This window comes from Haliaeetus albicilla, chromosome 10, assembly GCF_947461875.1.
Source record: "Haliaeetus albicilla chromosome 10, bHalAlb1.1, whole genome shotgun sequence".
NCBI lineage: Eukaryota > Metazoa > Chordata > Aves > Accipitriformes > Accipitridae > Haliaeetus > Haliaeetus albicilla.
The window spans coordinates 39,527,495-39,541,384 of record NC_091492.1 but is presented as its reverse complement, the minus strand read 5'-3'; the positions used below and the strand labels follow the sequence as shown (position 1 = coordinate 39,541,384).

The following is a 13,890-nucleotide window of genomic DNA, read 5'->3' as shown; positions in this document are numbered from 1 at the left end:
TCGTTTGCTCCATGGATGAGGAGGATGTTAGTGGCAGGGACTTTGTAGTGCCACTGCTTTAGTTCCTTAAGTCTCAGGAAGAGTGCTGCAAAAGGTGCGTGATCCCTCACTGCTACCAGGACAACTAAAGGGGGAGGCTTTCCACCATGGGGAAAGGCTGGGAATGGCATGGGGTAGTTTCCTTGTGGTATTTCCTCTTCGCCAGTGTACCTTCTGGCTCCGTCCCCTCAGCTAAACGTCAGCACTGTGGAGACGCCCTCTGAGACCACTTTGGTGTCCCCAGTGCCCCTGTGTGGAGCCAAACAGTGAACTAGAATGGCATTTCAGCAGGGAGCTATTTGTGGAACATCGGTGCTGTCCAATAACCAGATATGCCTGCGGAGCAGAGCCACTGCCTTAGGTCATAGTGCAATTTTCAGTACCATAAGTTTCTCCATCTACAAATTCTTGCTGGGTGTGGTCACTTTGCCAACAACTCTCAGTCCTGCCTCATGAGAGCAGCATTTCTGAGCTCCTGCCTGAGCTTTGCTGGGAATCGCAGAGCTCTGGTAATGTCATGCGTGATGCCTGGCATCTGAGCTCGGCAGGGGAACCACAGTTAGGCAGTGTTTTGCACCCCATTCAGCACTCTAGTAAAAGGTCTGCTGAAATTTCCATTTCCTTTCCATTTTTATTTTTAAGACATTGTAACTTGGCTTATAAATATTGTAGCAGATTAAAACTCATTGTTTGAGCTCTAATTTCATTTTATTTGTACCTCTGTAGATCCGTGGAGCCACTGTTATGGCTGAAGATCGAGAGCACTAGGCACTGTACGCACAGGAGAATATAGGTACTCTCCCACAGACCTTATATGTGTGAAATGCAATGTCTTCACTTTCTTTAGGTTGCAGTTGGACTGTAGAAATGCTGCATACAAGGTTGACTTATTTTAGCACTTTTCCTTGCAACTGTTGGATTTAGACAGGTATCTGATTTTAGAGCAATGAGGGTACATATCACCTTGCAGATTCAAGGTTAAGAATTTTTGAGATGATTTAGGCTGAGAAATAGCCATTTTACAGAAGCTTCAATTAAAAAAAACAAAAGCATTTAATAAGAATTTTTTTGTGCGTGTGTAAATATATCCACATATATTTGGCAGATTAATTAATGCAGATTGTCTGGTTCAGTGGGTGAATAACTGGTTTTAAAAATACTTTGTAATCTGTTTCCCTTGGGAGAACTGCTGTACGAGACTAGAAAGCTTTTAGTACACCCTAAAAATTTTCAGAACCATTGGAACACTTTGCAGACTGACTAATTCCTACTAAGCAGTTACTACAGCTGCAGTTTCCAAACTGGAGAAGTGCATTGGGCATTTTGGGTCAGCCTGTCTCTCACTAGTCTTGCATAAGTGCTAGATACATTAAAATCTGTATTTTTACATTGAGTCGTACCTTTTCAAGAACATGTTCCTGCTGTCTGTAGATAAAACTTTATCCTAGGTAAAATCAGTATGAGTTTTGCATTAATGATGATAATGAATTAGACTGATACTTGGGATCCATTCTGTTAAGATTTTATATGTCACTGACTTCTCTCAGAAACAATGAAAATAAAATCCCATTAGGAAGGAGGCACGGTTCAGCTTGCTGGTGTGTACGTACAACTGTGTGCTTCACAGGACTGCAAAGAGCTGTTTCCTGAATGTTCTGGCAATCGGTTTGTAAGTTGCTACATGTAATTTTTATCTTTCATGCTTTATTATGGATAATTACCATTTATTCTTGTCATAATATTTATTTATGTCCTTCAAAAAATTTAGCAATATTCATCTATTCCCTTTTAAAGCTAAATGCAGTGTTCATTTTAAATGATGTTAGGGCTTAATGCACAAAAGCCAGCAACGTCAGAGTTAAGGCTGAAATCTTTTGGCTGACACAATGGACTGGATTTACTGGATGGCAGCAGTGCAGGAGCGCTGAGGGTAGTGGGAGAACAGTGTGTGTCATGAGTGGCACGGGCCTCGGCCCGGCCTCCGGTGTGTGCTAAGGTGCTTGCTTTCCTCCTCTTCAGGGGTGAGAGCAGATGTGAGCTTAAATTGATACACGTGCTGTGGTCAGCGGTGCTGACGCTGAACCGTCTGACGGTGAGCAAGTCTTTCGCTCAGATGTACAGCAGCTCCCTGTACGTCCAGAGGTGCTTGAACGCTGGCCGTGGGTTGAACAGAAAAAGTTAATCTCTGATTTATCTTAAAAGAGGAGTAACGTGGATGCAGCCACCGGCAGCAGCGGTGTCATTTGTGCAATGGTTTTCCTTTGAGATGATTTTTAGGCAAGGCTGGTGCCCTGTCGATTTATGAAAGAGGAGCTCGACTGTTACAAATTAAAATAGGTAGTAAAATTGAACGTAGGTACATCTCTTAGGCGAGGTAGCCGAACTGGTCTGTGCCTGCCACCGGTAGGAACGTTTCGGAGCAGCTGGGATAGGAGATACGTTTATTTCGCTGGAAGGAGACACAACTGTGTCAACACTGCAGGACAAAGCTGGCGCTGGAAGGCCGTGGTAGCACAAAGCCGTAATGGCGCAGAGCAGGGTCGGACACGTGAAGGCGGTGCGTCGTTCCACACCGAGCGCAACCCGCGCGGCAGGCGGGGTCCGCCGGGTTCCTCGGGCGTCGGTGCCGGCGGCTCCGCGCCGTGTCACCGGACGCGGGCGGGGGAGGCGCGGCGGCGGACGGTGGCGGAGCCCGTCCTGAGGCATTTCCACGGCCGGCGGGGCGTGGGGGAGCAGCCCCGGCCCGGCCCGGCCCGGCCGGGCTCCGCAATGCCCGCGCCCACCGCCCACCTCCACCTTTGCAGCAGTAAAATGCAGCACTCGCAGCGCGCATGCGCCTCCCCCCAGCCGGCGCCCCGGGATAGCTATTTATAGCAAGTGACGTCACCTAGAAATAGAACGCGGGGGAGCAGCGCCCCCTCCCCTCCCCTGCAGTCCCCTCAACTCCGCCCCCTCGTTGCCTTCCTAGCGCGCAGGCGCAGGCGGCGGCAGCAGCGCGAGGCTCCGAGCCGGGCTGGAGAGGAGAGGCGCGAGCTGCACACGCCGCGGAGGGGACGCAGCGAGCGCGCGGTTGCCCGCCCTGCTGCGGTCCGTGAGCGCGAGGCGCCGACCGTCGCCTGGCACGCGCGGCCGGCGGGCGAGCGGCGGCTGAGGCGAGCCCAACGGTCGCCGAGGGAGCGAGCGAGCGAGCGGGGCGAGCGTGAGGTGGCGGCTCCGTTCAGGTTCCCTACTCGCGTTTCGAGGCGCAGATCCCCGCCCCCCCTTCCTCTCTCTCCGAGGGGCGCAGAGTGCCCAGCCCAGCAGCCACCACGGAAGCGGCTATGGGGGACCGAGAGCAGCTGCTGCAGCGAGCCCGCCTGGCCGAGCAGGCGGAGAGATACGACGACATGGCCTCGGCCATGAAGTCGGTGAGTGGGGCTGGTAGCGTGGCGGCCGTGGGTCGTACCCGGGGAGGAGTGTGTAGGTTGGGTGGTGGCGGGGGAGGGAGGGAAAGGAAGTCCGGGCTGGTCCGAGGCGGAGTTGGGTCCCGGGGAGGATGCGAGCCACCAGGTCCCACCCGTCGCGGTGAAGAAAGGAGGGCGGGAGCAAGAGCCAGACCATCCCGCCAGGACCACCTCGCCGCCGTGCGGGGCGGTGCCCGTTACTACCTGCCTCGGGGAGAGACGGGACGGCCAGTAGCCGGTCCCAACCGGACCTCGATCCCCCTTTTCTTTTCAAATTTATTTTCTTCCTCCCTCGTTTTCCTTCTTTCTCTCGTATAACGACTCCCTTGCAGCCCTCCCGCTCCCTTGGCTGTCCCTGCCCTGGAGGTGTGGCTGTCCCCATGCCCTCCTCTCGCCTCTCTCCCCCACCCCCGCCAATCCGGCGCGCAGTGCAGCAGTTTGAATACTGCCCGCCTCTCTCCTCGTCGCGGCGGGAACGCAGTGGATTCTTTCTCTGGCCACTGCTCGAGATGGGGTCCGTCCTCGCGCACCGGACGACCCCCCCCCGGCTTCTTGGGGGCCAGCGGTGGGGATGACGGGTTTGACCTTGGGGTGCGTCTCCCCTTCTAGGGGAGTCTGGGACATGCAAGCGGTTGGGGGTGCTGGTCGAGGGGGGGGGGCGGGGGGTGTCTGGGGAAACGGCACACGGCAAGAGGAGCCCCTTCCTTTTCTAGACGTTTCTTTTGCCTCGCGGTAAAAGGCACGAATAGAGGCCTCACCCACAGACATCAGCGCTCTGACTCAAAGGTGGTGTGGTAGTTGCATCCGGGTATAACAGCTACCCAGTGCACAGAGAGCTTTTCCCAAGCTTTAACGTTGCCTTTTTGCCTTTTCTTTGTAGGGCAACAAATTCTCAGTGTGTTCCTTATCCAGTTGAATACTGACATGTGTTTAAACAATGTTACAGTTGCAGCTCGGCTCCTTTCAGAACCAAGCAATGAAAATTACTTGTACTGACCTGTCTGTACTGATACATAATAAAATTGCAGAATGATCAAACTTACTATGTCTAGTCCCTTTTTTAAAACCAGTATTCGTATAATCTGAATTTTAAGGGTAATGTTAATGCCAGTAAATGCTTAGCAGTGTCTTTGCTGTATCTGATTACAATTGTTCTTGCCGATCTGTCCTTTGTAAACACCAAAGGCCCCAAGAGGAATCAAGTTTCCCTTGAGCGTACTGCTGTTTAAAGACACAAGATTATTTTAGTTTGAAAGAGCAGCTTCAAATGGAGTTCACGTTTTTGTTGTAAGAGTCAGTCCATTTAGTCGTGTTCAGGGGCTGTGATGTATGTCACATCCCTTAAATGAGGGCAGTAAAAAGACACTTAAATTTTGCTGCTCTTGTTCACTTTTGCTTTTGTGTCATAATAAATACTACAACCAATCAAGTTCTAAAGTGGCAGTACTTATGAGTATCTCAATATCAGAGGCATTAGACATTAAAATAAGCTGTATTTTAATGATATTGCTAGAATTCTCGATGCATATAATGTTGCAGTAACAGCTCTGTTTCAAATCTTTCAATTGCTAATTCTAAAAGATGAAACTGAGAAACCACTGAAATCCACTGCTGCTCTAGAAGGCTGTATTTCTAGCTGTAGTTTCTAGATAGCTTTTTATTTTTCCAAATATTGCTGAACTATAGTGTATGTATGGCTCCCTGAACATATGTGAAACAAACAGAACACAGTTGCTATACTTCAGGAAATATGTAAATAAAGTATATATAACTAGCGTGTATGTCCAGTTGTCTCTTTAAACTGTCCTAATTACTATGCAATTTTCATTCATCTTAGAGTCACAGTTTTCTCATCTGTAATGCTACTTTTGCTCTCAAATAAGTTGTGTAGTGATGAGCTGCTTTAATTGAGAGCTTGAGAACACCTTGTGAGGAAGCAGAGTATTGGGCATTTATGAAATGTTACATTATAGATACTTTTAAAAATACAAAAAGTAAAGCCGAATTTTAAAGGCAACAGTTTCCTTATTTTAAGCTGTTCATACACTGTTGCATGCCTATAATGTAGCATCTCTTCGTTACTTGGCTTTCACAGGTGTTCACTCTAACATGGTAGTTTCCAGAATGCTCTTTAGTGTTAGAAGTTGATTTTGTAGGTCTGAGCATAAGCTCCTATGAAACGTTGTTATGTGGGCTGTCTGTTCTGACACAGCTAATATTTCCTTCTATTTCAGTGATTGTACGTAACAGCTATTAAGAGAACTTTTTATCCATATAGAATAATATTTAAATAATCTTCTCGCACTCAGAGATGTTAGACTTCCTTCAACAGGAAATCAGTGTTCTAACTCGGGTATCTATTCTCATAGCAGGATATCTTGACTTGAAAAGTTTCTTTTAAATTTAAAAAAAAAAAAATCTCTGAATATAACATATCTGATGGTTTTCAAAGATGCTATAGGAAACTAGTGTGCTTCCAGTGTAAATAGAAATCTGGATGATTAATTTCCGTTCTAGGTATTTATCACCAAACTTTTACAATACACAATATAGCCAACAGCCTGAAAGTTACTCCTAAAACATAAAGTAACAAAGATGACTTTAGCCAAAGCATGATTTTTGAGACTGACACTGAAGGAAGAAAAAGTATGACAAAACTGCCATTTCAGCTGTCAGTGTAAAGCTGGAGAAAGACAAATTTTTCAGTCCTATCAGCTCCTCCTTTTAAAGAAAAGCCAGATGGAAGTAGCAGTTGTAGCTTAAATAAGGAAACTACTGCTCAACAATATGTTTGGGTTTTTTGTTGCTGTTAAAATTTTTCTTGGAAGAATTCTAGTATTTTGGCGCTTAATGTGTAGACAGGAGAGGAAAATGAAACTTTCACTTAGTTTGCTTTTATAAATTAATGAGTTTAGTTTACTTTTTTCTAGCCAAAATTATTTTAATAGAAAATGCAATCATATGTAAATGTGCCTTTACTAAATGGCATTCTTCTAAGGGGTGTGGCATTCTCATTGCATTAAATGCTGCTCCAAGATTCCAACTATTTGAAATAAGCCTACATGGTAGGTAATAAATGACTTCTCAACACACTGGGGAAAGATATGCTTTTAGTGTAAGTGTTAAAGGTTCTCGCTTGATGGAACGCACACTCTAGCATCTTGAGAATACAGCATTGGGTACCTTTGGTTTTAGATCATTCCAGAAATAGGTTAAATGTTTTAGCTGTATAAAACTGTAGTATTTCAGACAGTATTAATCCTAATATGTAGTGCTTAGGACCTCTTAATTTATGTTGCTTTTCTAGTATAGCTACCTAATGGGTAGAGAGTAATTTATACTTTAAAATTCTTGAGATGAATCTGAGTTATGTGAGATGTTTAATTTTAAAATTAGTTGTGTGTGAAATACTACTCAGCATGAAATAAATTTAAGTCTTGGAATGCTCTAAAGTTTTTTAAGCAAAATAGCTTGAGGTTCTAGTTTAATTTGTAGGCTTTATCTGTGTACATAAATGGACTCAAAAATTTGGGATGTTCCATATTTTTAGTATTGTATCACCAAGTTATTCACATCAGTGTCTGGTTTTGGGTTAATGAAGTATGTGTGTGTAGGAGGGGGAATGAGATGCCTTTAATGTAAACAATATCCTCCACTGCTGTGAGATTACTTCCTTACTGTGGTTTTATACAGTAAATCTAGCTCTAGAACTTCCAATGCTTGATATAAAACACTGAAGCCACATGATGCAAGAAACTGATCTGGTTTAAATTCATTAGTCTGGTTTCTATTTGTTCAAAAATTATGAACTGTATAACTTTGTATCAGGAGAGTTTTAATAATTAAACCTGACTTTATACTGGCTCGGGTACAGTCATTTTTGCAGCAGCTCGCTAAGAACTGGCTCTAGCTGTGACTTACATGCTCTGGCTAACAAAACAGAAGTATAATCACACACATTCAATTGACCTGGGTCAAATTCTACTAGGTAATCTGACAGTGCATCATAGATCTGCTATCAGTTGTAGAATCTTCACTTTGGTGTGTTTTCCATGTGAAAGTAACTCAGCTTGGTGTGGGCTATGAGCTGATACAGTATTGTCTCTTATATCTTGTATTCTTGGTACAAAAAGCAGACTGTCAGTCTGAATGAAAACTGCTAGCAGATCATAGCCTGTGTGTTCAACTGCATCATCTGGCTCAGGACTGAAAATAACTCCAAACTTATGTGAGAGAGAGAGGGGGGTGTTAATGTAAGGAAAGTATAGATTAACATCTGAGTAAGTAAATGCTGCATTGAAGTCATACTACAAATGGATTTTCATCTTTTAAGTGCTTCTGTTTTTCCTAACAGCTATTATAAGAAAGTATGTCTACGTCTAAAATGTGAAAGTAAATTATTGCAGTCCAAGATCTTTTCTGTTAAGGAAAGGCTATAGGTAGAATGGAAGATAGGAAGAATACATTTCCTTCAGCATTTCAAATTTTCTTTTTCTCTACATTGTCCCCACACGTGAAGAGAAACATGTCTGTTTTTATCTACTTTGCTAATGTATCGGAAATAGATAAAAGAGTAGATAGCTCCATAAAAGTCACATGCTTTCCTTTGAGTCTAGTTTCTTGTAATATAGCTGTTACACCAGGGAGGTAGATGTGATTTTTAGATACATCTACACAGAGTATCAGCATTTTTTATCTAGGATGGGGAATAATTTGCCATGGACTTGAGCCGATGGTAGTTGCTGATTCTCCAAGATACTTCAGTAACTTCTGATACAACTTAAAGCTAGTAAACGTCTCCTAAACATGTTGAATTAGCTTCTCTGTTAATTTTTCCTTTTTACTTTAAGGAATGGTTTCAAGGTGAGTTTAAGTCAGTCAGGGGAATTAAATTATACAGCAGTCCAGTGATGATCTGGAATAGTCTCTTAATTAAGTTCTTTAATCTTATCTCTTAGATACTTTTGTGTTTTGATTAAGAGGTTAACATTCTTTTTCCACGTCCTAACAACTGTTCTGCAGTTAGTCCTGAGAGATGGCTTTTTTCCTGGGCTTTTTTTGTTGTGCTTTACGTGAATGTATCTTGAGTATTCCCTGCTATTTCTCAGTCTTGCTGTGTTAGGATACATTCGGTTAGTCTGGTGCTTATTGAGAGTTTTAGCAAAAGCCCAAGCTGATGCAACAGCTAAACCTTAACTTGCTGGTCTAAATATAGTATGAAGATGCTTCCAAAGGTTACACTGCATTTTAGATTGTACTGTAGACCTACTTTTAATACTGAATGTTGAGTAAAAACTAGCCAAGATTACCAGAGTTCATGCTAGACTTTACAAGATCCTCCCTCTATTAATGTGAACTTCAGAAATTTCTGCAAATATGCTGTTTATCAACACTTGCATTGAATTTTGGTTGTGATTAGGGAAGGTGGGAGGGCTTTTCAGATGTAGGTTATCTGCAATTGCAATGGCTCCTGTGCAAGTGGACTCTATAAATCTTTTTCAGGGTGGGTGTTGTGATGCATTTTTTGCAGCTAAAAATGAATAACACCAGAAGAGAGACAATAGACCAGAAAAAAACCTGGAATATTCTTTCAAGGCTAGTGGTATTCCTGTATTTTGTCTCTTGTGACAAACTGGATGAAATTTGAAAACTGATTTATTTATCTCCCCTTACATACACCAGCTATATAGCATAGTGAAAAATTCAGGTTTAGTACTCAAAAAATTTTTGGTGGTTCCCAGGACTTTTGTTATGTACTGTAAAAGGCCATTTTGGTGTGTTGAATACACAGAAGACACCTGTCTCTAAAAGTTTATATTAGTCATAAGGAGGTAGAAGAAATAATTATAACAAGCTTTAGGATGATGGCATATCTTTTTTTCAGTTATTGAATACTTAAATACCAGCATACAGCAGGATATTTAGTTTGAAGCAGAGGGAAAGGGATGAACATGAAGGTAGCAGTTAGCTGAGGGTAAAGAACAGAGGTGGTAAGTGGAAGATGAGGTGAAAAATGGAGGTGATGATGTATGAGGTGAAGAATTAGGATAACTGTGGTTGCAGTCTTATTGTAGCTTTAATTTCTTTTGTATGGAGTCTGGACTGCAAAGCCAAGAGATGGTATTTCTGTTACCATTGTCCTGTCCCACTAAGTCTCATCATCAGTTATTTTTGTGTCTTGTGTGCTTTTCCATACTCAGTTGTTATTTTTGTAGGTAATATAGCTCAGTAGTATATTAACAGATCACAATTTTTTTTTCTTTTTTTATAATACTGTAAAGATAATGAAGGCAGGTGGGGGAAAAATTGATTTATTTGTGTGGTTAAATGATAAGTTTAAGTTTTAGCAAAACATTACTGACTCCTTTAGATCAACCACTGTCTTTGAGAACTTGCAGTGAACTTTCAAGCGGAGTCCTCCAGGAGTGCAGGAATGACCAAGTGATTATTAATCTTCTTTGGTGGATTTCTTTATTTTTGTAAAAGAAAGTGCTGTCCTAATAGACTGTAGGGAATAAAAAGCTCTTAGCCTTTACACCTTGAGGGAGTTAGTACTAGAGAAGACGATAGAGGTGGGTCATAGTAGAGATTGTTGACGGAGGGATTGTTGGGAGGATGATTGGAAGCTGTGAAGAAGGTTATGAAGATGTCATTAGAGTTGATTCCTGTGCATTTCACCCTCTGTAGATTGTCTCTAATTGTATTAGGCCAGGCAGAGCAGTGTCTTTTGGGAGTTCGGGTTCCAGAGCTGTGGGGAGAAGGCATTTTGGAGATAAAACTAATTGACTTCAAATATTTTAAGAGCAAAACCTAAATTTGAAAGTAAGCTCTCTCTTAATGTAACAGTTACAATTTATAGAAATTATTTTTTTAGACTTGGAACAATGCACATTTATTGGATGGTTCGCTGGCTGCACCAGCAGTCTCAGAATAGTGTAAATATTTGTGACTTGATTATTTGTAGTATGTAAGTATTTGGTTGTGAACCTTCTGATGCCTGTCAAGCAGTGTAAATATGCACATTTAAAAAGAAATAGTTAATGATTTTGGCAGTGTCTGAGCAAGGACAAGTTTAGTTTCACACCAAAGTATGTATCCTTAGAATTCTAGTGACTTCTTTTAAAGCAGTACACTTAAAAGTGGTGGAGTTACATTTTTCATCCTAATTCTTGTGAGTTTAATTTCATGTTTGTAAATTTGCAGAAGTAGAACAACTTAAAGTGACTAGAAGTCTGATAGGTTTTATTCCTTAAATTAACACAGCAAGTGAAATAGGCCTAAATACAGTATTAGAAGTATTATCCTTGCTCTATCTCAGCTTTTTGTAGTAGGAATTTGGAGTTTATCATGGCTTTTTTTCTCTATTTGCTGTTCTATTTCTCTGCAGTTGCTTTCACGTCCTATCCCTGAAATTTGTCTGCAGCCACCAGTTAGCAGAAATCAGGATAACTTATGTATTACACTGTATAATTGCTCACTAAGTGACTGAAAGATACTATGAAACACTAATTCCATTTGTACTATGCAGAGCTTAATCATAACGACTACAGCACTTCCATCTCTGCTGTTGAATGAAAGGAAGCAGCAGGGGAAAGAAAGGCAAGAACTGCACCAGTTTCCAGTGTTTGTGCTGTGTTCCAGATTCATAAAACTGGTATTCTAGGTACATTTAAATTAATCACTAAGTGTTTAGTCGGCATAATTACAGCAGACTTCCTAAAAAAATTGAGCCTTCCTTCTGTGAATGCTTCTCCATTACACAAGCCTGACTCACTTTTGTTCAGTGAATGTGCTTTGCAATGGCTTCTAAATACCCATTCTGTTACAACAGAACTGTGGGGTTTTTACTCATTTAAGTCTTGGTTGCAGAAACAGTTTTAAACTTTCAACGTTGCAAAGTGACTCCTGTCTAGGAGGAATTTGGGGATCTAGAAGGAGTTTTGAATCTTGCACTTAATGGTGGAAGTATTGAAGGAAGTATACCTGCTCTTCTCTAAGACAAACCCTTTAAATTTGATCTTTGTCTGTATTTTCAGGTAACTGAGCTGAATGAGCCTCTCTCGAATGAGGATAGAAATCTGCTGTCTGTAGCCTACAAGAATGTAGTTGGAGCTAGACGATCTTCCTGGCGTGTCATCAGCAGCATAGAGCAGAAGACTATGGCAGATGGGAATGAGAAGAAGCTGGAGAAGGTTAAAGCCTATAGGGAGAAGATAGAAAAGGAGCTTGAGACAGTCTGCAATGATGTTTTGGCTCTCCTAGATAAATACTTGATCAAGAACTGCAATGACTTCCAGTATGAGAGCAAGGTGTTTTATCTGAAAATGAAAGGGGATTACTACCGCTATTTGGCAGAAGTTGCTGCTGGAGAGAAGAAGAACAGTGTTGTGGAAGCCTCAGAAGCTGCCTATAAAGAGGCTTTTGAAATCAGCAAAGAGCACATGCAGCCCACTCACCCAATTAGGCTTGGGCTGGCACTCAATTTCTCAGTGTTCTACTATGAAATCCAGAATGCTCCTGAGCAGGCCTGCCTTTTAGCCAAACAAGCCTTTGATGATGCCATAGCAGAGCTGGACACACTAAATGAGGATTCCTACAAGGACTCCACTCTCATCATGCAGTTACTTCGAGACAACCTCACTCTGTGGACGAGTGATCAGCAAGACGAAGAAGCAGGAGAGGGCAATAATTAAAGAGCTTTCCTCCGATCCCTCTTTCATCCACTTCACCATCCCCATTATCACCAATATTTCCTTGCCACAGTCACACTAAATATCTAGTGCTAAGCATATCTGTATTGTACAGCTGTTCAGATCTGCTGTCCACTTTATCAAGAAGCAGTTTCAGATGAGTCTTCGTGGGCATTGATGGATTGATTGGTTTATTGGCCCTATTTATCTTAGTTGCACTTGAGCAGTGCAGAAAGGTGCATAGTAAAGGAGGCATTTTTAGTTTGCCTGTTGATTGGAAAATATGGGAAAGAATAATGGAAAGTGATTGAAGATAATTATATTCCAGTTAAATTTTTTTCCATTTGAAATGAGCTGACAGTTCTGTTAAGCGGTACATTTTGTGCATGCAAAGTAAATTAGCCACCCCAAATTTTTTCAATGAGAACAGTTAAGCTGATGTGAAATGACAACCCAGTTCATCAGTTTACAATAAACTGTTTGAAATGTGCAGTTTCAGTAGCAATTTTTTTTTTGCCTCTAACTTATGTGCACAGTTTCTTTTAATGCAGTGCATCTACCTAAGAGTTTTGATACTTGTAACCTTTTGCAGTTGTTTTGAAGAATCATGAATTTATTTTTTGTAAACTCTTTGGCTGTTTAGTTGTCTGTGTATTCTGACAACACTATGTCAATATTAGCCCATGTTAAGATGGATGACTGAGATGCCAGACTTCTAAATTAAATGTTTTGGAATTAAATGAATAAAATAAAATGCTGCTTCGGGGATGTTATCTCTACATAAGCTGTCCTGTCTTTTGTTCAGAGAAGAGACTGAGTTACCTAACATATCACTGATGGGTTAAAACATATTTAATCAAAAGTTTAATGAGAAGTTGCATCACATGCTCAACAAACCAAAAACCCCAGTATGCTGAAAAGAAGGGGAAAAAAAAAACCTGAAGAAAAAAAAAACCCAAAACAAAACCCACAACCACCCACAGCCATCTAGAATGTGATACTGCTCACCTGTATTAAAGTGGAGTTTCCAAAGGTGGTATATTTAGTTATTTGCTTGGTAGAGCAGTTGTCATGCAGTTCTACTCAGGAGCTGAAGAGTTGTAAAGACCATTACTTGTCATACCGATGTAGGGCCTTGTATTTGCTTCTGTCCACTGTAACTTCTAAACTTGTTTTTCTGAAGTCCTGACCACCAAATCACCTTTACACATGAAAATCCCAGTAACTCTTTCATATTTACCTGCTGCAACAGAAGCAGTATTTGTTCTTAAAGAATTCCTCTCTATTTTAGCTAACTTAAGTATAGTCCCCAAGCTTATGTTGGTTTTGTGTTGGTTTTTTTTTCTCCCAACAGTTAGTGTATATGTATACTTATTGGTTCCATACATACTTCTGTAATGGTATATTACAGAAGCAGGAAAAGTTAGCTGTTATGTGTTGCTGTATCCAGACTGCTACTGGCACCTGAGCTAGCTCAAAGGTCATGTAAGTTCTCATTTATCTAAATCTATTTTTCTTTGATGTATGCAATAAATATTACTGGTCTGAATACCCACAACAACTACTCATACTTTTTAAAAGAAGTGCACTGGTTAATTTTAGGTATCTGGAGGATTAGAATTTTTAATGGTAGATTTGTGTGTATTTATATATCCTGTCATCTAGATAATTCTAGCTTTATTACATCAGTAAAGTTGGCAACAATTGGAAGACTAATG

The 13,890-nt window shown here is 41.6% G+C and overlaps 1 protein-coding gene and 1 long non-coding RNA gene across 2 annotated transcripts; both read left to right on the top strand.

Moving 5' to 3' along the window:
• Positions 1-3,005: 3,005 nt before the first annotated feature.
• On the top strand, positions 3,006-12,945 carry YWHAH (tyrosine 3-monooxygenase/tryptophan 5-monooxygenase activation protein eta). Its single transcript, XM_069795161.1, has 2 exons — positions 3,006-3,446; positions 11,519-12,945. Exons 1-2 carry the CDS (start codon positions 3,360-3,362, stop codon positions 12,173-12,175), a joined length of 744 nt encoding a protein of 247 aa, XP_069651262.1. The 5' UTR covers positions 3,006-3,359; the 3' UTR covers positions 12,176-12,945.
• Positions 3,465-4,520, top strand: LOC138687489 (uncharacterized). Its single transcript, XR_011326677.1, has 2 exons — positions 3,465-4,268; positions 4,363-4,520. It is a non-coding gene; the product is annotated as an uncharacterized lncRNA (long non-coding RNA).
• Positions 12,946-13,890: the final 945 nt, after the last annotated feature.